General features: G+C 39.0%; 1 protein-coding gene across 2 annotated transcripts in view; it reads left to right on the plus strand.

Moving 5' to 3' along the window:
- The first annotated feature begins 2,860 nt into the window (after nt 1–2,860).
- The window catches only part of ramp1 (receptor activity modifying protein 1), an 83,340-nt gene continuing 60,288 nt past the window's right edge, over nt 2,861–25,912 (plus strand). For both annotated transcript variants that reach the window (XM_084724198.1, XM_084724199.1), the window contains exon 1: nt 2,861–3,418. In XM_084724198.1, the coding sequence (XP_084580324.1) occupies nt 3,361–3,418 (58 nt within the window). In that variant the 5' untranslated portion in view covers nt 2,861–3,360. The remainder of the gene's footprint in view (nt 3,419–25,912) is intronic.

Below are 25,912 nucleotides of genomic sequence, written 5' to 3' on the forward strand. Positions count from 1 at the left end.
ATTTAATTTAATTCACAAAAGGCTTCATAGTGCGTCTGTGTAGGTTGCCAGGTTTGTACACATTGTTCTGGAGGTGAAAAATTAATAATAAAAAATCATCTCCCAAATAACTTTAAAAACATGATAAAACAAAATAAGGAAAAAAATGCAATTAAAGCAATGGCATTATTATTATTATTATTATTATTATTATTATTATTATTATTATTATTTTTATTATTATTATTATTATTATTATTATTGTTATTGTTTATTTATTTATTTATTTATTTATTTTGTTTAATTTAATTTAATTTTATTTTATTTTATTTAACTTGCCAGGTTACTTTACTTTGCTCTAGAAATCACCCAATCATGTTTTAAAAACAAAATCTTCAATATCTAGAAAAATGTATATATTCAGTATTTAAAAGAAAAGTCGTGTTGAGCCATCTGTCTCAAGTCTAAGTCAAGACTCAAGACATGAATTCCAAGTCAAAGTCAAGTCTTTCATCAGTGTTTGTCCAGCAAATTTCAAGTCCTCAGATTTGTTACTTAAGTTTGACTCAAGTCAAGTTGTGTTTGTGCAAATTCGTTGTCATAATCATGTGCATTAATTCATGTTTGATAAGTTCCTGAGAGAAAATCTCTGGTCACAAACACAAGACGAACACCGTCATCTTTTCCATGACACTGCAGAGTAACTCCACCTGGAAATATTTCTGATATGTTTTAAAACTCTGTTGTCTTCAGGGTGAAACCAGCCTCTGGTGGTTTTGTTGCGTCTCTGTGATCCATATGACCCCATCTGATTGGTCCTGACTGTCTGTGGGAGACGATTTGACAAGTTTTTCATTCAGTCACGTCATTTTTTGAGTTTTTGTTGTCTGAGAGCTTCTTTTGTTGCTCTGATCACAAAGAAACACAATATGTGGCCCAGAATGACATGAAACAACTACATCCCCCACCAGCCCACAGAGATGAGTCATCTTTAGGCCTTTTAATACAAAATAATGTGCCTTTTCACACTGAGTTCAAAGCAAACTGACACTTCAAATGGCACCACAAACCTACATTTACAGCTCTGTGGTCTTTGAAGTAATTATGACAATTACTCAAGTTAATTTTAAAAGGAGTATGAAGAGTATGAAGTTTTTATTATAATAGAACAACAGTTTTTTTAATCATAGGTGCAATAAACTGCATACCTGTTCTTATTGAATGGTGTATGTTTCTGCATATTTTATCATCGTATGAAATTCTGATGCATGTTTCACTTGTGTGTGTTCAGGGTCAAATATGCTGATGATTGATATTTTTTCCCCTCTCATCATTTTTATAACTCAGACTGAACTGTGAAAGTTTTTCAGTGTTACATTCAAAGTTTGTTTTTTATTTTAGGATTCAGGATTAAAACACTGTATCTCTTCTGTTTTAGAACAAAGAAAAATAAGACTGATAAATGGTCTAAACCAACCAAATGTTTGAAACTTAAAGGGACAGTTCACCCCATTATCCAGAAATACATTTTTTCCTTTCACCTGCAATGCTACTGATCCATTTAGATTAGTCTGATGTGAGTTGCAGAGTTTTGGAGATATCGTGGGGGGTGTCTGCCTTCTCTTGATTAGAATGGAACTAGACGGCATTCAGCTTGCAGTGCTCAAAGTGAAAGGAACTACTTTCTTTCAAAGGTAGAGAGAAAGTATTAAATTAAACATTTATTTTAAAAACAAAAAAAAAATAGGGAAAAAAGGCCTCCTAGTTCAATGGATAATAATTCAATTTTTAAATCTAAAACAGTTCATAGATTACATTCTGATCTTAATACATACAGTACCATTCACTCAAATAAGAAAGTGCATCCAAACTTTTGACTGGTATTGTAAATATAAATCTTTGTTCTGTCAGCTGAGTGTGTGTCAAACACACTTCATTTCCCATTAATGGTGGAGACCGGCTCTCTATAGGGACACACATGAGGAGGTCTGTCTGAGGGGTTGAGATCCTCCGCTCCAAACAGCATAAATAATAAAGCAGTTGAACAAATCTATTTGATCTTTATTCTGTTTAAGAGAAATCCATGAAAAAAAGAAAGGAACATTATACAGAACATCAACTGTATCATCCCAACTGAACACTTAGAAACTTGTGCTGTGACGCCTCAGAAAACCAGAAGATGGCGATGTCAGGCAACTCTGAACCAGTTCAGTCCTGAAGCAGCTGCACCTGTCCTCTCATCCAGACCACCGGTGGACCACACCAAGTTCACACTTTTCAATGATCTGATGCCTGTTGAGCTCCTCAGATTGTGGACTCAGGAAATGATGATTGAAATGAAATGATTTTCACTTGTTTGTAGATCAGTTTTCCCTGATTTTCTATTTTATAAGGTAGAATTACTACAAATGGCATTTTATACTTCAGAACTACAGCAACGAGTCTGTCTCTTTAAATGCAGTAAAAGTAAAAAACTGACTAACAAATACATAATGAAGTACAGAGACCTGAAAATTCTACTTAAATACAACGACACAGTATTTGTACTTAGTTACTTCTCATCTCTGTTAGTAACCGACTACATTTCAAAGTAATTTCACCTGTTTTTTATTAACTGGTCTCTGACCTCGTGTCGTCTCGCAGTAGTTCCCCCCTGGCAGAACAAGTTGGGTTTCCCTGTTTTAGGCTGTATTCGATTACTTTTGTTTATTTGTTCATTCAGTTTATTAATGTATGAAGTGTTTTGTCATAGGCCGCTCAGGCCGCTGGTTTGTATCCGATTAACCAATGGAAAAGTACCATGAGGAGTCCCGTGCCTCCTCCCTCATCCAAAACACCCTCCCGTCCCCTCCCCGCGCTGTCATTCCTGAGTTTGGGTCTGTCCCGTGTCCCCTCTGCTCTCCAGCAGCCGTGTCCTCCCGTAGAGGAGCAGTGAACCCTGACACAGACTCTGCGCTCCGCCTGTCTGTCCCGGACCGCTGCGTCCCGGTGCGCACAGCTCCGCACGGTCTCCAACAGCGCACACTTCACACTGATCTCTCCAAAAACCCGAGGACGGCTGGAGGGAAAGACTGACACCTACAACTTAATGCATAAACATGCATCATGTGTGGATGACAGAGGGTCGGTGACACGAAGACTCGGGGGAGTTCAGGTGCTGCAGGCGAGTCTTGGCTCCCCCCCCTCTACTCGAGCAGTTTGCGCAAGGTGACAAAGCAGCGGGAGGCTCCTGTTGTGGCTCCTTTCACCGGATTAACGTTACGTTACATGGATTCTTTCAGCAGCTGTCACTCGGTACCTTTTACTCTTTGAGCTCCTGTCAGTTTCTCCGCGTCACTTCCCTCCAAACTTCAGTCAGTGGATCTTTGCGAGAGCGACAGGATGGGATCGCAGAGCGGAGCAGCTCCGCAGAAACAGACGCTCCTGTGGTTCGTTGTCGGTGAGTCTCTCAACACTGTGGCCGCATTGATGATGAAGATAGAAAAAGGTGCTTAAACTGAAGTAGGAACTTTGTGTGGAAACACTGATAAGAGAAATCATTAAGAAATAGATTCCTCATCTAATTCAGTTTGGAACGGAAGGGTTCGGATGCGTTTGTAAAACAGTTTCATCGAGTTCAGTGACTCTCCAAAGAGATGAAAATACCCACAATACTGAGGTTTTGATTTTAATCAGGGCCGCAACTAAGGACTATTTTCATCGTCGATTATTTTCTTGATTAATCAACTAGTTATTTGGTCGTCCTCAGTTATTGTTGTTTAGTTCACAACCCAAAGATATTCAGTTTACTGTGAGAGGAGTAATTAAACCAGAAAATCTAAGGAACTGGAAGAGTTTTTGCTTTGCTTTCTTACAAAATTACTCCAAAATATTACTTGATCATCACATTAGTTGGCTATTAATCTAACAATCAATTCCTAATCAATGAATCATTGCAGGTCAAATTTTAACCCAGATGTTAAAAGTCTGATGCTTCATTGCCTGCAACCAAAAAAGTACCACTTCTTATCTACGGTAAGATTATAAATCATTTATAAATATTTTATAATTAGGTTATAAATCATCAATAAACAAGTATAAACAAATTATAACAATTTGCTTACATTAATCTGGACTCACAATACCAGTAAACTGAATATGTTTGACATCAACTTGAACTGGGAAACAGTGATCAACACTTTTTACTATTTTATGGACCAAACAACTAATTGATTAATTGAGAAAATAAACAACAGGTCAGAGAACATGGAAATAATCATTAGGTTTGATGTTCTGCATAAATTTTAGATTTAGAAATAGTTCATCATTAGGTAATAAACACTTTATAAAGCTTTAATAAACAATTATAAACACGTTATCACAGTTTTCAGAGTTTGATCTGTGGTCACTATTTGGCTAGATCAATTTGGGCATTTATTAATGACTTATTACCATTTATAACTGACAAAAGGAGCCTTACTGTAAAGTGTAAAGTACATTTATTAATGAGTTACTACGAGGGATGCCCAAATCTAAATACATTATTCTGTAAAGCACAAATAACAGGATGGAAACAGATTTTTCTTCTACTCAAACTTGTTCATCATAGAGCTGCAAGTTCTGTGATGAAGTTAAGCAGTGAGAACTGAGGCTTAACAATACAGACGAATGTGGGCTCATCATTTGTCATAACAGCTTATTAATGTTCTATTGCGTGTTTACAACCTAATTATGAACATTTATAAATCATTTATAGTGGTAGTGTTATTGTAAAGTGGTTTCCCTGAAAAACTGTGCCAGGGGCTGGTGTGTTTGTGATACTCAATAATCACATCAAAATGCCTGTTTATGATTATATTCCATAACAGACTTTATTACACCTTGTTTTATCATTATATGAATTACTTAACCTGAGGCTTTGTTATTATATAATGAATTTATTACAGGGTTGGTGGTGGTACCTGTCTCCCTGTGTGGTGAAGTGTAAACAGCCTAATCTTTGTTGAAACTGCAGCGCAGCAGCGCAGCTGGGAAGTGATAGATTTTCATGGTGGAAGTTTGAACAGTGTGAAGGAGACCACATACTGGCACACCTCCTCACTTTTATCCAAAATACATAAATTGATAATGATATCAAGAGAAAGCTGAAAGTCTTTGGTCCTTAATGTCTGTAACCCAGACTGCTGTGTGAGTGAGCTGTTGTTTAGAATAAGTGGATGATAATAACAGCGATGTGTTCGACACGCACTGTGTGGTTTAGAGAATTATCTCTAGTGTTTTTATTCCCTGTAACAGAATGTTGGATCAGAATGAAAAGTTTTTGTGGCTACTTGCTCAGTAGCGGAGGAAGTACTCAGATCCTCTGCTTAAGCAAAAGTACTAATACCTCACTATAAAAGTACTCAGTAACAAGTAAAAGTCCTGCCTTGAGAATGTCACTTAAGTAAAAGATAAATTAAATATTAAAATTGTAAGTATTCAAACTAAAAGCAACCTGCTGATTATTTCCTCCATTAATCAGTCGATTCTAAATCAGTTGATGCAGTTTAATGTCATATATGACAGAAAAAGCAGAAAAATTAAACAATTAATCTGATTAATAATTGATCTGTTATCAAACTAGTTCCAGATTATTTTTTTTAAAATAATGGATGAATCAACTTATTGATTTATGTAGAGATGCACCAACTGACCGGCCAGAGACCGTTTTCAGCACTGATCGGCTCTGACCGGTGACCAGCTGGTCAGCGTCACATATCCAATTCTGTGCCCGTTATTGTCAAACTATAATAAGGCCTGGCTGTAACCTGGAGGACTTTGGAGAAAATTTAACTAGTATTTAATGAATATTTAATAGTCAGTGTCTTATTATGAACATCCAATATAATTTTTATGAGAAAATTTGCAAAAATGTGTGTTTATGCTGTCGATTACAGTTCTTAGAAAGACTGAAAATCAGAATCGGCAGGTCAGACCCTTCAAAAAAATCGGAAATTGGAATTGGCCAAGAAAATTGAATTCGGTACATCTCTAGATTTATGCATCATGTTTTAACAACACTCCATATGTTTTAAGTGTAAGGAGTCTTCGCTGCAGACATTATATGAGTCTTGACAGACATGGCTATAAAGTCTAACTTGACTAGTCGGTGGAGACTAATAACTGTGAGGCAGTGATTCTGTTTTTTGACTGCTCCATTTCATACGACCATTGACAGCTGACTTCTCACTCCTCTTCAACGACCGCTAGGGGGCGCAAGTGATCAACAGCTGCTTCAGTATGAGATCTTGTTTCAGCTCGGGACGATGTATGTGGGGTTTGCGCTAATGTTGATTGAACGTTGCATATCTCTGCTGGCTGCATTTGGCAGCTGCGTGGCATTGCAGTAGGTGCTTCACCATCTCTTTCACCACTTTGTTTTGCAGTAGGGGCTGCATTTCACTTGTGATTTGCACAATTTTCTGCATATTATATGACCTGTTGCTAAAAGGGAGACTAAATATTTTATTTCCAAGTTAAATATGCTAACCTACAGCACACTATTAGAGATAGTTGAAAAGGTAAATATAAGGTATCATAAATAGTAACTTAATTTAAGCATCATAATACAAGAGTTGTGGATGAATATTATTTGAAGATTATAAGGTTTAAGTTTTTCTTCCCTGCTCTTTGGGTGTGTTCAGTGTGTTCACGGCATGTTTATGGAACTTTTGTTCTGTTTATCATCAAAAAAGGTTTTGTGAATCACTTGTTGAAGTGAGTGTGTTAGTGTGTTAGTGCACTCTGTAATGAAAAAAGATGAAGTTAACAAACCACATCAATGACTTGGAATATTTTCATTGAACTGAACAGCCGAGTGATCGTTTCCACTTCCATCACAGTGGATCCACAAATGAAGCAGATGTAATGAGAGTTGACAGAGTGCTGGGCATGGCTTTTCCCAAATTATTCAATTTCCTTCATAACGCGTTGCCATCATAAGATCCCCCAGCTGATAAAACCACGTAATGCTGGAAAAACTCAGCGAGGATTAGATCCAGTTTTATCTGCTTCTTTTTCTGTCTCCTTTTCTGCTGCATGCACACGTACTGTATATTCACAGCATGCGTAATTTTAGACATTCAGTTGACTTGGGTTCATTTCCCAACCTCTAACACTAATGCTAACCACTAAATGCTTTACCTTTAGCTGAACTGTAATCTGAACCTCATCCATGAACCCCAACCTGGGCCTTCTGTGGCAAACATGTACTTGCTGTCCTCACTTTTGTTTGCTTTGTAGTTACGCTTGTTATAAACTTCTCTGTGTTTAAAAAAGAAAATGAACACACACATCTACTAGTTTAAGATTCCCATGAAGTCAAAACTGATTTTTATATATTGATGCAAGTGTCACCTATATGCCGGTGTCTGGCCCAGCAATGACAAAAAAAAAAAGTAGTTTTGTAGATATTCTCTGTATATTTAATGATATTTCAGAGTTTGTCTTCTTCTGGAAAACAATATAAAATGATTGATGAGGCATCCCGCCTCTGGGAGTGTTACTAAATTTGCATCCAATCAAACTCTTTCTCACTTGTGATGCAGCAAAGCGTGGAAGACAAATACATCCAATTACTGGAGCCTTCTGCAGTGTTCCTGAGGAACGAGCCTCACTGTACAAAAGCACAACTTTATAACTTTATTCACCAACTTTGGTGACACTGAATCATATTTTGTGGTTTCCCCTCTGATGTCCTCCGGCTCATCAGCTTCAGCTCTTGGTTATTTCATCACAGCTAGTTTTAGCAGCTTACTACTTGTTGCTAGAGTGGCTAAATGTAACTGTTAGCTGCCGTTAGTGGGCAATAGAACCAAGCTCATCTGCCTCTCGGTGAACACAACCAATCATCGGGACGAACACAGCTTCGGAGACTGACAGGAAATACAGCACCGCGGTTGTACTGACGTGTCCCAGCTTCCACTGGGCTAACTGAGCTAAAGGCAGTCAGCTAACCACTAAGCTAACCGCTAGCTCCCTGCTAGTCTGACTCACTGGATGTACTCAGTGGGTATAAGCCTGCCATTAGAACAACAACATCCGAGACAACGATGTACAGCCTGAAAATGCTAAATTACTGCCTGGGACGCTAAATGGTACAAACATAAATGAGCTAACAGCTGTTATCTTTTCTTTTGCAGTCATTTTAATGTCAGGGCTCGCCTCCTGATGTGCAAATGTTCCACCAAAACAAGTTCCCCCGTGACGCTATTTTGCAGACGCACCGTCGCTGCATCCTGGGCTCAGCACCAGCCAAGATGATTGTGATTGGTTTAGAGAAATGCACACAAGCCAAGAGTGTTTTTCCCCCAATACCAGGATGATAATGTGTGGAGCCAGACCTTTCTGTAGCCCCGCTGTGCAGGGAGCCAAACCCAGCAAGAATATTCCCTGTCATCAAACTGTCTTCAAGTCTCAGGTCCCTCCCTCGCTGCTGTATGCACACATGTACACCGTGACGCTCCTCTACAAAGATGTTCAGGCAGGCTTCCTCTGCTCTTTGCCCTCTGTTTCCCGTTCCAAAGGCATGTAGGTGTTCTGTTTACAGAAAGTGAAAGTTATGACTCACCACAGCAGCACCATGCAGGTTGTCTCATTACTGTTCTGCATCCCCGTCTAAAACACAAGTTTTCAAAGCTTTGCTCTGATAAATTCTATTTTATATCCCAAGATCCTGAAATCATTATCCCCGTTCAGATGGTTCATTTATCTCTCCAGGATCCTGACAGTGTGCTTTAATCAATAGAGCACAGAGATGATACAAATCAAAACAACCTCTGCTATTTAAGTCATCTGAAGCATTTGTGCTGCGACAGAAGCAATTTTTTTTTTCTAGTAATATTTGGGCCAAAGAGTACAGGATGGATGAAGGGAAAAGGAGTCTTCAATCTTTCCTAGAGATATAAAGGGATTGGCATAGAGAGACACTTTAATCCTCTTTCCCTGACATGATCATCTTTCATCTGACGGCTCAGGATTCAATGTGAAATCATTTGAAATATTTCGACCCACTAAACGGTAGCGAAATGACAAAAGGGAAATACTTTAAGGGACGACCAAGGGGGAAACATCTGGCAGTTCTGACAGTTTGGCTGTATGTCCTGGAAGTAATTTAACTGGTTGATGTATAGTGTGAGGCTCGGAGTTGGTCGTGGGACGATGTCTTGCAGATACAGGTGGCCTCTTACCTTGTTTTAATAAGTTTTGGTCTTTGGTAAGCTTTTAATCGGTTCCTCTTGCAAACCTTATTAAAAGAAAAGTTCAAGTTAATTAACTTCGGTTCGACCAAGCTTTCATAAATCCAGCTGGTTTAAAGGATAGTTTCATTTTCTATTCAAGTCTGTTTTAATAAAATACTCACCGTGCCTCATGAACCTAAATCATTTCTGGACTTTGTAACCATACAGGCAATGAAGTGATACCTATGCTAATATGATGTCAGCAATGATATAGAGCGTACACTTAAACTGATAGACAAATCAAGTGCGTATCTTTGTGATTTATTGGTACTATTGAGTCCAACTAACAAACCAACATGTGGGAACCAGGATGTATCTCTCTACCATAGCTATTCAACAAAACACTGGCTGAGGAAACCAGGAAATTTTGTTGTGAAAAGCCTTTAAGTTTAGAAGGTACAAACTTGATTTGGCTAACTCTGACTGAAGCCATATATTATCTTGAGCATAAATGTTTTTGGCCTCTTTAGGGTGGTCCAGAAAAAAAAAGCTGCAAATGCATAGTATCACAGTGCAGTTATGATTTGTGATACTGGGCTGTTTAAATTGACTTGACTGACAGCAGAGGTGGGACCGAGACATTGTTTTGCAAGTCCCAAGTAAGTCTCAAGCCTTTGCCCTCAAGTCTCAAGTCAAGACAGACAAGTCCAAAGTCCAAAACCTTTTGAGTTTTGAGTGCTAAACAAATCCTGATGTAACAGTGAGTTTCAAGCTTCATTGATTTATGAAGTTGCTTAGCTGTTCTGAATGTCAGCTAAGCATTAGCTTGCTTAAAACTTTGAAGTTGTTGCATCTCCGTGTTTGACCAGCACGTTGCACACTGCATTTCATTTTCTTGTGGATGTTGATAGGTGTATACAGTAGTCTGTGGGGCTGTGCATTACACAGTTAGCTGTTACAGTCAGTTACTTTAGCAACAAGAAAGCTAAAGCCAGCTGAGCAGCCAGAGGACATAAGAGGGGAAACCAGAAATTATTTCTGCATAAAATATGATCCAGTTTCACCCAAGTAGTAGTGAATGAAGTTGTGCTTTTGTACAGTGAGGCCTGTTCCTCAGAAAAACTCCAGTCCGCTCCAGTGAACGGATCTATTCTCCTTCTATGCTCTGCTTCACAATAAGCGTGAAAGCGCATTCATTGAACGCAAATTTAGTAACGTCCCTGAGTTCAGGATGAGTCATCAACAGTTTTCAGATGTTTCGCAGGAAAAGAAAAATTGTGAAATACCATTAAAATAACAGAGGAAAATGACTTATTTGTCATTGTGGGGCCAGATACTTGTACATGGGAGCTTTAAGTCTTTGTATTTTCAGTGTTTTCCTCAGCATTGACAAGCCTGGAGCAGGAGACAAGATACAGGCTTCATGATGATGAAAAGCTACATATTTCTTGAACAGATAAGCGTTTGTTGCATCAGTGTGGAATGGTTTGTTTATCTAAAACCACTTCTCCAGTAGTTTTTTTGGCTCACATCCTGCAACACCAAGAGGCATGATTTTTTTTTAAGGCAACAGTGTGAACACAGAAAGTGGGAATGGAGGAGGGGAACAGAGGCAGAGGTTTGTTGACCCCCACATCTGCTTACAGATACCATTTTGTAAGTCTGTGATGTTGGCACCAGAGGCACTAATGCTAATTTCCTTCAGGTTTTTTTTTTTACCCCAGTTAAGCTCTCATCTATCTAGAGAACATGGATGCAGAGGAAGAGGACAGAGGAGTACATATATCTGGTGTGAAGGACTCGAGGGGACGTTTTTAAGAATGCCCATAAATCAGTAGAGAGAGAGGACAATGAGAGGAAGAAGCAGTCTAACAAGACAGAGAGAGATGAATGAGGTAGGAGGGGCTGGATAGTGAAAGTTTTAATAGTGTTGATATAAATCTGTGTCCGTTTTGTATGTTGTGTGTTTCCATGTGTGTGTTTGCGTGCATCCTGTGTGACAAACCCGCCCACTGGACCTTGTCTAATTAGATAGATGGAGATCGACAGATGAAAAGAGGAGAAGAAAACTAACACACATAACCACACTGTTAAAAGAAAATATCTGTTTTAACTTCAAAAATTAGAGTCCTGACAAACTGACAAAAGACAAGTTGAGGAAATTATCCCTGCCAGGGGATCATGCAATCACCTCCGTGTGTGTGAGAGTGATCAACAGTCCTGCATCTTGTCCAGAGGCAAACTTGAATATTACTGGACTGATCAGCCGTTTTTTGTTGTTCACATTCATGTCTGTGTGCTGATGGTCCTCTGTGATCTTGGAAAAACCTTGAAAAGCCTTCTTATGGCTCCGAGCTGACAGCAGCTGCGGCCCGAGGCATTATGTTGTAAGGTCATTTCATTTTTGTGAACACAATATGTCAAGGACGCCTCAAGGGAATTTCATCAAACTTGGCACAAATGACCACTTGGACTCAAGGATGAACCAATTAAATTTTACAGGTTAAAGGTCACTGTGACCTCACTAAACACATTTTTAGCCATAACTCATGATTTCATGTGCTAATTATGACAAAATATCATACGAATATCTAAGAGGATAAAATGATGAGGAGATGACATTTTATATCCAAAAGGTCATGGGTCAACGTCACTGACCTCCTCTGTAAAAGTAGTCTCTTATTAAATTCCTTCCAAGTCTTGACGGGTGGAGACAGACAGCCCACTGTGAGACTGTCGCTCTTCTTAATCGGGGGGCTGCAAGTGATCAACAACTGCTTCAGTTTGAAACCTCGATGGAGGCCGTGTTATTGTCTCTCATTAACGTGACCTCGGCTGGTTGCATCTGACAGCTGTGGTGCCATTGCAGTAGGTGCTTCACCATCTGTTGCCTGGCGGGGATCTGCACTCTACTAAGTGACCTCTTCTACGTTTGTAAAGATTCAAAACAAATGAACTTTTCTAGTCACACAAAATTTATAACAGTTGAGTTCTGCACAGCAGAAAGCATGTTCAGATATTACAGTCACCCAACAACTCATCAGTTACAAAATTAACATTTATATTTTTCTATATTTTCTTATAGGTTAGGGTATAAGGAAATGAACATTGACATAAAGAAAAAGGAGAAAGATGATGACCATAAATTGTGTCTATTGATCTCCATCTTTATCAAAAATAAGTCATAAATTGGAGGACTGACAAAAAGTGCATGGACAATTATTACCCTTAAACATGTGAGTGATGGTTCTCTGTTATGAAAAGCTAATGTTAATAGCATCCTTATAAACTATGAAATAATGTATGATGATAATGTAATACCATAGTTAAGATGAACACCATTAATAAATGATTACTGGACAAATTAGTTAACTAATGTATTATCACTGTATTAACCTTTATTCTAAAGTGTTGAAGAAAGATTAGTTGATTCCACTATATTCCTGTATGATTTTTTTTCCTTTGATGGTGCTTTTTTTCATGTGTAATATTAGATAACTTCCCTTGTAGACTTCCTCTTCCTCTTTTTTCATCAGTTCTCTTTCCTTCCTCTCCCTCTTCCTTACAAGAAAGATAAATAGAGATTTCCAATGAGTGACAAAATAGCAACACTGGAGGTTTAAATATTGACCCAAGGTCGTGGTTATGAATGATGCTGAGGGTTGTCCGCCTTTGAAAACTGGTCTGTGGTTCAGTTAGCTGCAGCAAAAGCATTTCACTGCACTGCAATCAATATGTCCTCACCAATGGAAGAATTATGTCCAACTTTGCTTCAAAGATCCTATTTCATACACTTTTGAGAGGATTAGTGAGCCCAAAGGTCCAGCTGCAAGTGGTGAGCTGAAGAAAGTGCTTTGTGTCTGTCTACAGTTGTGAGGAAGGGGAATTTAAGGAGTGTCTGGTATCTCCCTCGCTAAAGCAGCAACTCTTCCTAATTAGTTGTAGATCTTTAGTAATGCTGGGGGACAATCGGCTCTCTTGTCACAATTGCTTTCCAAATTAAGAAACCACCCATTGTGTGTGTGTGTGTGTGTGTGTGTGTGTGTGTGTGTGAGTGAGTGTGTATTTTCACGATCCACTTAACTCAATTATTAGAACTCACTCACTGAACAGAATGTTGATACTGACCCAGGATTACATCCAATACACAGTTTAAAATGTTGAATGCCAACATTTCCCTCAGAAATTAATCCTTCATTATCCAAACGCTGCAGGCCTCTGGACCAGTGTGTAAGATTTAGAGGGAGGGTCAGCTGGCAGAATATGGCAGGAATGGAATATAATTTGTTTTCATTAGTTAATAATCACCTGAAAATAAGAATCAGCAAGTTTTCATGACCTTACAACAAGCCATTTACATGTCCAGAGAGCACAGGTCCTCTACAGTCAGAGGTAACAACTTTAAGTGTTGACAAAAGTTGGAAAATGCTGTAATTTTCAACCTGCACATTTTCCATACAGTTATTAGTTTTTTGTTGACCACCTTGTAGTTTCTGTACGCTAACTAAATGATCTTTGATATAATTTTTTCCAACTGGAACTCAGTAATGTCTCCTGCAACATGACTGGTTGCTTGATTTGATTGGTTCAAACAAAGTGGGACTAATCATAAAACAAATAGACTGTAGAGATTTATTTAATAATGTAATAAAACAAAAATAGAAAGCTGATCTTTCACAGTTTTAATTTTACTCAATAAAACAATGAAAAAAATTTACCATCCAAATATTAATCTTTTAGTACCCATTACTGTTTGAGTATTAATTATGTGTGTTACTGTATCCCTGCTGTGTTCATTATATCTGCCCATATAACCATGTATGTGCTTGTATTTTCTCACATTTTTCCTTGCTGCTCATTTATCCAGGCCGTTGCTCTCATACATTACATTTAACCTTACATAACAGCGACATAGCGAGCTTGTCGCAGTGGTTCACTCAACCAGTGCAATAGACTGGAATTTTCTTTTGAAGAATTTTTCGTGTGTGTGTCTGCTTCACAGAGAGCACACAGTGACACGTCAGAGTGGCTGTGTGTAGGATTCACACCCACAGCATCCAGAGCTCGTGACACAGTCATGTAAAGCCCCCGAAAAGCCTGACAGGGATTTCTCCAAACATTTATCTAACCAGACCGGTCAAATAGTAACATGTTGGTATTTATAGCAGTGACCCGAGGGAAGAGCGGCTGAGGCACGGAGACGTGTGCACAATGCTTAAAGTCTCTGACAGCCACGGTCTTGTTCTGCTGACCACTGAGCCGCTCAGCTGGAGCACTTTGTGTCTTCTGGGTTACAGTACATGACAGCAGGAGGCTTCTAATACTGGACTGCATGTCTGTAGGATCAGCACTTTGAGACCTGCTGGGAACACAAAAGTGGTAAAAATTATTCAGAGGTCGAGCTTATTCCTACAGCAGTGGAAGCCAAAATCCAGCCCTGTTTTGATTCCTCTGGTGAACATCTTTGTCCCTTCACACTCACAAAACACATCCTCATTTATGGAGCAATGCTTGAAAAAAGAGGCTGGATTGTAATGAAATTTGATTTTTTTTTTTGTCATTTTACAATCTGGAAAAAAATGGATTCACATTAATAGATGAATAAAGTTAATTTTTAATTGTTTAATTCGACTTATTTGATAATTGAGTCATGGAAAACTGTTAAAATATAAATGTTGCAAAAAATAAAACTAAATCACTGTGGATTCCCACCGTGACATTTTTTGGTATCATCTATTTAGGTTCATTTACTGTTCTACTAATATAAGACAGGGTGTGAAATGGTTTGATACCTATTTTATTTTATTTTAAATCATAAGCAGTGAGCTAAAGGTGGCAGCAACACAACAACTGGTTGCAACACAGTTGATCAAACATTGAAATGAGACTCACTGTCTTGTTTTAGGAGGATTATGATGGTTTGGTTTGATAGATTAAGTTTGCTGCAGTGTGCTTACACTTGTCAACACATTCATAGACTGTTCCACAATGGTAGAACTGAGGGACCACTGACCCGGGACAAGCACGTCATGTACGCATCATTGTGTGGGTTTACAGTTTCTGGACTCTTGCAGTTTTGCCTTTGTGAACATGAACTTGACCACCGGTTGGAAAATTGCAACAATCAGTTATCTAGGGTTGGGCCGGCAGCCGTCCAGTGCCGATGGCTGATTTTCTGATAGAGGCTGTCGCTGCTGGTCATTTCACATTACAGCTCCATGTCTCGTTTATCATTTTCTTATTAGGCCTGTCCAGTCAGGCAAACCCAAGATGCTCAGTTGGCAGCCATGTTTTCTTTTCCATGGGCTGTTTCGTGTGTTTCTGTTAATAGTGCTGTTATTATATGCACTATTATTTTCTTAGCTTAGCATCCTCAGTCAGCTCCTCTTTTATGGGACAGCCAAATAACCACCCTCCCTAAAAGAACAACGGTGTCATTGTCCATCGGCGATGTTTCACTGTGGACATCGTTATATGCCAATTTGGTAGACATTGCCCAACCGTACTATCATCCTCGCACTGTTTTGAGTCAGGAACTGGACCTCTGTGAACATGCCCTTAAAGGAAAGTGTCGGTTGAAGGGATTAAGAGGCTTGGGGCCCAAACACATAATTCCTATAATTGTGACATTTTTAGCCGTGTATGACTCTATGGATGAAAATGTCAGCAGTCGGTCAGCCAGTCCACCACTTTGGTTCAGACTGAAGACTTTGGTGAGCTCCAGACTTTTTCTCCAGCACCAGTATCAGGTTAATGTACAGGACAGATTTATTTTAAAGCCAGCATGATGTTTACAGAATATACAATATGCTTCATATGTACTGGATTAATTGTATAAGCTCTCAGGTGTGATTGCATGTGTGAAGGGATTGTTTTAAAGGGCATGTCTTCCCCAATTTAATAGGTTTTAAATAATTAATATGCTATTTCAGGGTGAGGATTACTGGTGACATTCAGTCTCCATACAGATTGTTTGAGGTCAGAGATTTGAACTAGTGACCTTTAATTCCTCCGCGCTGTTTTTGACCGTGGCTTCAGATTCAACACCAGTATGCCATGTGATGCTACACTGAACAGATTTGATTTCATAGCCTATTTAACTGTAGAAATCTTCTCTCAAGAGTCACATTTAAGAAGATCGTGTGAAGTAAATCTATGTAGGATTTTCTCTATCAGTCACAAATGAAAAAGGTCTATTACAGCTTGAGAAACACACTGGAGCTCTGTTCAATTGCCTCCCATCAGCAATTTTTGATTATTCCTCTCTCCGCTGCTTGTGATGCGTAACTTACCAATTTACTGGAGGGGATTTAGTATCAAATTGAGCGAGGCAGCACAGAAAATCCCAAATTGGACCAAATGAAAGCAAATGCTTTTGTACATTGAAATTTGAAATGCTATTACTCTTCATTTTCCAGTCATGGATTTAAACACAAAAATTTGTTGAGAAGCACAGAATTTAGATGGTGTTGGTTTAGATGAGTGTTAGTATACTGTGTGGCTCAGTCATGCTTTCAGTGCACCAAACAGCTTGTGCAAAAAAGTCAAATCCAATGGGTTTCAGGTTCAAAAGCATGCACTGCACCCTCAGCTTAATATTTTGCACCCACGGTTGAAATTTGAATAATTAATTCCAAATGCAAGGTGGTCAGTCATGCATCAGTGGTGTCTGCAGCTGTCCATGTACCCCTCTGTCTCATGCACCATCTTCTATCTTGGTTTGCAGTGAGCTAAGGGCTGGGTGCTGTTGCAATCAGCAGGTGTGATGATTATTAAATACTCTCTTCAGTCAGTCACATCACTGGTCCCACTGCTCTGAAACAGCAGAGCAAATCAAAGTTAAACATGATAACATCAGCTCAGACTACAGAAAGCTTTACCTCAGGAAATGTCTGGATGGTTCAGGGCGTCACAACATGAACAAGTCACCACTAATCTGCACCCAAAGACAGACAGATGTAGTTAAAATCACAATATAAATACAGAAATAAATTGAACAGTTGCTCCAGGAATGTGCAATTTTGCAATCACAATAATTTACGCAAATTTGACCAATCTCCCCGAATTCTGCACGACCTTGCAACTTTTTCGCATATTTGATAGCTTCTTGTGAGCTCCACCAATCATAGCAGTCTCCAGAGCTTCTTTGTGGAATATTTCCCAAGTGCATTTCTTCATTTACAAACAAATAGAATCTTTGTTATTCTGGGGCTTTTTTGGTAAGATTATAAAGAACACTCAGGACAGAGGGCAGTTTTATTCTCCCTGGAACAAGTTGCCTTTGATTTTTAATTAATTAAAAACATTTTTTGGAAAAGCTGCTGTGAAATCAGGCATTTATCAGGTTCCTGGCAGCCAGAACAATAATACCATTGGAAGTGCATCAGGCAGAAATGTGCAGCAGCCATTAGCTTAAATTTACATGTGATGATGATTATATTGGACTGACACCATTTTAGCACTAATCATTAATGCACATCACCTTGTTCTTGGTCACTAAGTTTAGCAATTTAATGTTGCTCAACAACGTTTGTACTGCGATGTGTTTCACGAATAAAACATGAGATATTTTTTTGCAAAAAAGAAAGTTGGAGAAGCTATGATGATGCCTGGTGACCAGCCGTCTCATACAAAAGTTGTACTGTAGCAGCCTGGTGTTGTGTTCAGGTGATTTAATGAAGGTAAACACAGTGAACAGCCATTGATGACAACACTGTGCTCTGGTGCGGTACTTCTCAGAGGCTATGGATTTACCACCATATCATTGGTGCTGTTCTGACTCGTTCAGCAAACTGGTGCTGTTAGGCTGCTAGGCTTCATCGCTGTTGCCGGCCCACACTGTAGATACTAGTGCACCCCCACTAATTTCAGATGCACCTCCAGCCATTTTGTTCTGGAAGCAGGCTGGTTGGGTTCACTGTAAATCTCTACTGTGTCAGTGTTCAAACCAAAACAGATTGGAGCAGTCGTTTAAATAACGCACCGTGTCCCTCCTGATAACATGTGATGAGTTTAATCTCCACACTGTAGCTGCAGGTAAATCTGGACAAATGGCTCACTGCTCCACCCTGATCACCTGATTTTACAGCTCATATCCATGTGATGGTTCTGCCTCATACATCAGTTTGACCTCAGGTAACAGAGGCGCAGCATCACCTTCACAGGCTCTTTACTATTCTGGCGACACATTCTGTAAAACGTTAACCGCGTATGGAAATTAAGAGACGAATAAAAGGCACTCATCCTCTCCTTCCACCTCTTTTTTTCAAATTGAACTTGTGTAAGTGTGATCTGTAACTAAATTAACATCACCTAATGTCATCAAAAGGACAGTTTGTCCTTTGTGTCTCTCTTTCTGTATCTCTCTCTCATACTCCCAATTAGCAGTAAAAGCTGAAGATCCCCCCTCGCTGTTCTTTATTGTTGTCAAGGCTCCCCTCTGCCTCCTTTTCTCTCCACATTAACCTGTTTTATAGCTGGTCACGACTGGTGTGTGCCTATGGATTTGTCTGCGTGTGTTTGTTTATGGTTGTGTGGTATATGTGTGCGCCAGCAAAGCAGTAACCCAGTTTTTGCTGTCACGCCTCAACAGCTAATGAGCAGCGCTGAGGTTCTGCTAGTTAGTGAAGCATGTGTGCATGTGCATGTGTAGTATTGTGCATGTGACACATGGTGTGGCTTCTATTATGAAGGTGCTGGAATACTTGGCGCCTGGCTAATTGCTAATGGCTATTCCACTATGTACAGGGCACGCACACTTATATCCACAGACGATACACACACACACACACACACACACATTTGCAGACAGCCTCTGTCAGACTGTGGGAGACAGTCTCACATAACTCACATACACAAAACACAAAGGAATTAGTGCTCATGGCCTCACTCTTACCATGTATATGTGAGGCATTAAGTGAATCATGCTCACCCATGTCATAGTGTTGCCCTGGAGCAAGACACCCAATGCTCATCTGAAGTCAAGGGTTGTGGTTGTGTATCAGTATTTAAGCCAGTAACATAAGTGGTATAAATTACATTTATAAAACTATATTGACCAGTGGTTCCCAAATGATGTGCTGTGAGGTTGCAGCGTTCTGTGACAACATATTGCAGCATCCAGTTCTACAAAAAGTTATGACTGAATTTTTAATATTTGTCTTTGTCTTTACCATCACCTTTCATAACTTCTTCAAATTTAATTCTCAGGTTCACTCATACAACAGTAGACACATGATACTTTCACGATACTTGGGTTCTGATCCGATACATATAACGATTCTTAAGTATTGTGATTCTACAAGTATTGCTATTCGATATTACTTTTTTTTCACTACACCGCGCTATAAAGTTGAATCATACACTTTATCATGATTCATATTTCTAAAAACAGTGCCATAAGAAAATCAGAAACAAAATCAAGTGTTAGGCAAATAAAGGAATTCCAATTATATGTTAGCATGGAGCTTGTGTTCACATCTTCAGAGTCAAAGTCACAGTCAGTAGAATTTTAGTCAGTAAAAAAGAGGCGGGAGGAGAATTTTATTTCCATAATTATATTTTGCGGTTATTATGGTGGAAACACTCCTGCTTTTGTCCACAGGGACCTCAAAAATGAACAGTATATGAAAGTAGTGGCTTTAAAATATAGGCAATGTTTAGATAATGATGCATTTCTTTCTACCTACGACAGCAGTGTGTTGACTGCAACTATATTACCATATGCTGAGTGATGGAGGCTTATACTCAAGTGTATTATGGTACCATTTAACGTTATACATTATTAAGTGTGTGGGATCCCAGTTGGACTCAGGCTCCTCGTCCTGGCAGCGTTATTGCCTTACTCTCCCCATTAACCCATAAACATCTAGACCCACATGAAACATGTGTCAGTTGTTCCGATAAAAGTTTAAACTGATCACAAAATGTCTTCTTAAACTACTGCACTTTGAAACACATCCAGTGCCAACATATCATTCTGACTCACTGTGGCCACATGTGCATAAATATATTCATAAGTGCACAATTGAATGGCTTATCGCATGATAAATGTCATACCAAACAAACGCAGCTATATATGGCACTCTTGTGCGTATCTAAAGGAAAACGCACACATGCACACACTTAACACACAGAGCTTTCTGTTTAGTTGCAGGTGATGGAACTTACCCAAAAAAAAAAGATCCCATTTGCATCTTTTTTATTGCATAATCTGTCTGGAAATATTATCTGGAGAATTATGCTGACTCTCCCAATTGTGACTGATCCAGTGACACTTAGATGGCCATTTGTTACACCTTTCTCTTATCCATATAAGAATGATTCAATTCATATTTTTATAATTATAGGACAAATCTGTCATGATTTAAATAATTTACCATAATAAACCATAAAATGACCATGATATGTCATCAGGAATCAAAGAAACATGCTAAAGTTGAAATAGAGGCTTCTCTGCAGTGTAATCCTTAATCTATTCTAACATTTGTTATTCTTTTCTAGATTCACATTAATTTGAGTTAAAATTATGCAGAATGTTCACCGAATGGGTGAATATCTGTTTATGAATTATAAGAAATTATCAATAATCTTTTATAGGGAGTAAACTTTGTAACGGTTAAATTTAGCAAAATATCAATGGAGTTTGGCAGGCAGAAGGCAGGCAGTCACTGAACTCCAACTCAAGTGTGTCTTTTTAGAGCAGTCGGCTTCTGTTTTCAGGATAACAGGTTTAAATTTACATCGACAGTCAATTGACAGTTTTAAACAGCTGATCAGCTTTAACTGTTGGACTCGTTGCCACTTGTTATTGTCAAATTACAATCTTGCACTCGTCTTGCACTCCTGCAGTGTTCCTGCAGCCTGCCTGAGCTTCCTTGAGTCTGGAGAGGAGGGAGCAGAGGAATACTGATCATATGTTAAATAGGATTTCAACCTATTTCGTTCACTGTCCAACTTGCTTTTTGGGCTGCAGTGTTCATTTTTGGAAGAACAGTTGTTACGTATTGCTCCTGTATGTTTGATACATCCAAAAGTGCCCAGCCCACTACTACTTACAGTACCTTCAGAGGCAGGAGAAAACATGTAGGCTGAGTGTGGTGCATCAAACTGAAGCATTGAATATTCGCATGTAATGGTAAAATCAGATTAAACTGAGAAAATTCTCAGTCAGGAACAGCCCTAGTTTCGATGCAGTGATAACAATTATGAAAGCTCATAAATTACATGTTTTTCATTGTTTGTCCTTTGCCTTCGGTTGAGTTTGGTAATAAAAACCCCTTTTTTCAACTTCTCTTATTTTGACAACACCTCCATAAAACATAAGTAAAGATCTGACTCTGATAAAAAAAAAAAAAAGATAATGACCATGTGCGTTCCGCCTGCTGTATACCTGAATCTGCAGATAAGAACAGTTATTACAGCTGTTATGAGTGAGAGTCTCTGTCGTCTCATCTCTGACATTTAGAAAGTGTTGATCCTGTTTGCCAGTAACGCTCAGATAATTACAGGCATGGAAAGGCTACATGTTCTCCGGCTGGAGTAATGTTTGCTGTTAATAGGAAGAACCACTGCAGACTAACTAAACAGGGTCATCCATCTTTATCTCTTGATCCGTTCCATTATACCTCACCAGTCAGTGCCAGTCAACTGGAACCTCTAAAAATTTAATCAACCATCTCACAGGCGTGTAACTGGAGGCCTGTTAGCCCCCGGCCGTATGAACAGATTGCAGGTATAGTCTGAACGTCTGATGAAAACTTTAAAGTTGACCTTTGCAGTTTAGTTGATGACGTCCAGACTAAGAACAGTAAAGCAGTGACATTGAATAGAGTTATTGCAGGTTATGCTTGACAGCTCCCTTACTTGAGCTATTATGCATTATGCAGATGAGTCCTTGCCTCTGCTAGCATGCAGCAGCTGTAGCATCAAGTTGATTTATAGAGTACCTCTTTATGTAATCTTTCTTCTTTCATGCTTTCGCTGCAGTGTTGAATGAAATGACTCTTTCTAATGATTTAACCAATATGGTAAAAGTGCGCACATTCTTTACTCGTGTAGAAGTACAGCTGCTGGTGTGAAAAAAGTCTGGTAAAAGCAGAAGTACTGATTCAAAAGTATAAAAGTAAAAAGTGTCCCTCTGAAGGACATCTCCACCTGCTGTTTTTCCTCCCTCTCTGTCTGTCGCATCTTCTGACATCATTTTCATCTTGTTACGTCTTTTATGTCATTTTGTCTTTAACGTCTTTTTTCATCTTCTTAGGCTTTTTTTTAACTGTTGCATAATTTTTGCCTTGTTATGTCTTTTACGTTGTCTTATATTTGTCAGGTTTTTTTTGTGTTGTTTCATCTTTTACTTTGCTTTTTGTCATGTTATGTCTTTTTTGCACTATTACATCTTTTATGGTGTTTTTGTCTTGTTCCATCTTTTTTGTCGTTTTTGCTGAGGTACGTTTTTTTTGTCTTATATCTTTTTTGCGTTGTTGCGTCTTTTATGTCTTTGTCTTGGAATGTTTTTTTTCCTTTTTGTTTTGTTTTATTACATCTTGTTTTGCGTTGTTACATGTCTTATGTTTTCGTCATGTTCGGTGTGTTGTGCTTGATATGCACTGACTGAGTTCAGTGTGTTACTGTCCATTCATTTAGGCTGAAATTAAAACTAAAGTAATGAGCCTGATTTTGAAAGGAGTAGCAAGTACAGATATTTGTGTTAAAATGTTGGAAGTAAAAGTAAAAAAGTTGTCATACAAATTAAAACTCGTGTAAAGTATAGATACCTGAAAAATCTACTTAAGTACTGCAACAAAGAATCTGTACTTAGTTACTTCCCATCTGTGTAATATAATACTCAGACTGTTCTCCTCCCTTTTCTCTCCTCAGAAAAATAGTATCATGTTGCTTTTGCAAGTATGCCAGTGTTATTAATGAGTCTAAATGACACATTGTTAATGTCATAATGACACCAAACCCTTTGTCTCTGTCTCCCTCATCCCTCTGTTCTCTTTTGGCTACACATACTGTCCTCTGAAAGAGACAGAGATCTCAGCTGTTTGTGGCGAGGACTGTGCCCTTTGCTGCCTTAGAAGTTCTGCTGGCACAGCAGCAGAACTGGCTTAGTTGTCTGTTCTCTGATGGGATTACAAAAAGAGACAGACAGACAGAGAGAAGAGAGCAACATTTTAACTTGTGTTTTCACTGAGGAATTAAAGGCTACTGGGGTGATCAGATGTCCTAAAAAATTCAGGACAGTCATGAAATACAAACGGCTGTCCTGAATCCTGTCCTGCTTGTCAAGAAATTGAACCCTTATAGTAAAAGATAACATGAAAAAGCTAAAGTGTGAGCTGTCTGCGCCGTGAGACTCGACTTGATTGGAGACTTGCAGGCAGAAATGCTGCGGGGACTTGACTTGGTGACACAGTAATAATGAAAAATACTGCACGGAACTTATTGTGTATTAAATAATAATTGAAAACAAAGATACATGTGAAAAGCTGTCACCAGAATAAAGAAAACTCTAGAAGCCACTTATGTGAGCTATGATTCCTGCTTTTATTCATTTTTATTTCATTGATCCACTTTTTTTTCTGTTTTATGTTATTCTCTGATTGGTTGTTTGACTGTCCAGTCTGCACCCACTGATAATGCCGCTTGGAAATCATAAATGAACAAAGGCTAAAAGTTGGACTAAAACCTGACAATCCTGTCTCTGAAAAATTATGTTTGTATATTAGTAAATTGTCTTCATAGTTATGTTGTGGTGAGAAACGTAATCCCTGTCTGGATTATATTCACAGAATATATTTCTTTGAAACAGTACATTTATATAACATGCTGTGGATGGCAGGCGTACAAAGTGCAGGACGTTAAAGGGAAACTGATGCTCTTCTCATGTGGATGTCCACTCAGTCTCCATGTTGTTAATGAAGTCAGTTGTAGCAATAAATCCCTCAGTGCTGTTATGTTGACCAAAAAAAAACCTGTTTTCCTGTTCAGCCATGCAGCTGCGCCTAAGATGCACTGCAGGCGAGCTTCTGACTCCCACGCTGCTGTGTTATCATCACCTTAGCCTATAGCTATTACTTTCTTGGCCAAAGCATAGTGTTAGGTGACAAAAATAATTAACTAGCACGCCCCCTGGCAGCCCAGAGGTAGGGGATTGAAATCCAAGCTGAGATACCCGTCATTCACTCGCTCAGGAGCTTAATGCTTCATATAATGACATTTACCATCAACGCTGACCGGACACACACATGAAAAGTGCTGAAGTTTCTCCTACACACGTCCAGAAAAAAAAACACTTTGGGTGAGACCAGGAAATATTTTAGCTTTTGGCAACATAAGGACTTTGTTTAGGGTTGGAGAAAGATTGTAAATTCTGTTAAATATTAACAAATAAAACTGAAAATGTCTCAAGTTACTGCTGACTTTTGAATAAAGCTGTAGTCATGAGTGGATAGTGTACTGTGATGTTGCCTGTTTTGGTTGATATAAAGGAAACACTTTGTCAGTGAATATCTCACCTGATGTGTTCAGTATCAACATTTTTGCAACTTGTTTGCAACAATTTGTGACTTAACAATTAATAATATACGTATACTTTTATTCACAACATTTCCTCGTTATGTTGGAATAATTCAGTCAGCATTACATTTCCCATCCAATCCGTCGTCCGTAACGTTTATCATGACGGGTTGCGTGGGGGGCTGGAGACTATCCCACCTGGCACTGACACCGGGAGAGAGGCGGGGTCCACTCTGGACAAGCTGCTAGTTCTGACACATAAAGACAAACATTTACGCTCATTTACACACCTACGGGCAATTTAGAGTTATCAGTTATCTGCATGTGCTTGAAGTGTGGGAGGCAGCTGGAGTGCCCAGAGAGAACCCACGCAGACACAAGGAGAACATTTAAAGTCCTCAGCCCCCCGGCCAGCCAGGGGAATCAAACTGCACCACCGTGCCACCCGTTTCCCACCAAGCATGTTTGCTATTGCAAATTATTCGTATATAGACACAACTTCTAGGAAACAGGACTGAACCAGGCGTCTTCACTGGCATTAAAGAAAAAAAAATGTTGGGCATAATTGTCTGTGTGGTGGACACTTTCAGCGTAAATAAAAAGTGAAGATTAACTTAATCTAAATCTTTAAATAGGAACAGAGGGACAGAGCTCAGAGACTGAGGCTGATATTTAGGAATGTGACCCCTCAGAACCTCTTTACTCTCCTGCGGGTCTCCAGTGTTGAAAACAACAAAAGGCCGAGGATTTATGCCTTCATTTGGTTCTAGGGCAGAACAGGAGAGCGGAGAGTTCAGCCGAGAGGTTCCTGTGTGTCTCCCACTTCAACATAATCTATAGTTGTACGTCTCGTTGCCTCTGTGGGCACCTAAAGCTCACAGCAGGGAAGTCATGCAACAATAAATCAAAAGGTTTGTTGTTGAAACTGCGAACACAGAAGTTGTTTTTGAAAAATAAGTGAATAAAAATGTATAAGAGCTTTCTTGTTTCCAAAGCATATTAAACATTGCAGAATGACAACATGTTTTCCAAGTGTTAACAGTCAGTTAAATTGATGTGAGAAAATTAATTCAAAAATATTAGTCATGGAGGAAACAATATTAAAATAATGAAAGAGTTCAGACACACACACACACACACACACACACACACACACACACACACAGCAGCTCTGTAATTTCACTCATACTGTCGGCCACTTAATAAGTGCTTCA

This window comes from Lutjanus erythropterus, chromosome 8, assembly GCF_056507025.1.
Source record: "Lutjanus erythropterus isolate fLutEry1 chromosome 8, fLutEry1.hap2, whole genome shotgun sequence".
NCBI lineage: Eukaryota > Metazoa > Chordata > Actinopteri > Lutjaniformes > Lutjanidae > Lutjanus > Lutjanus erythropterus.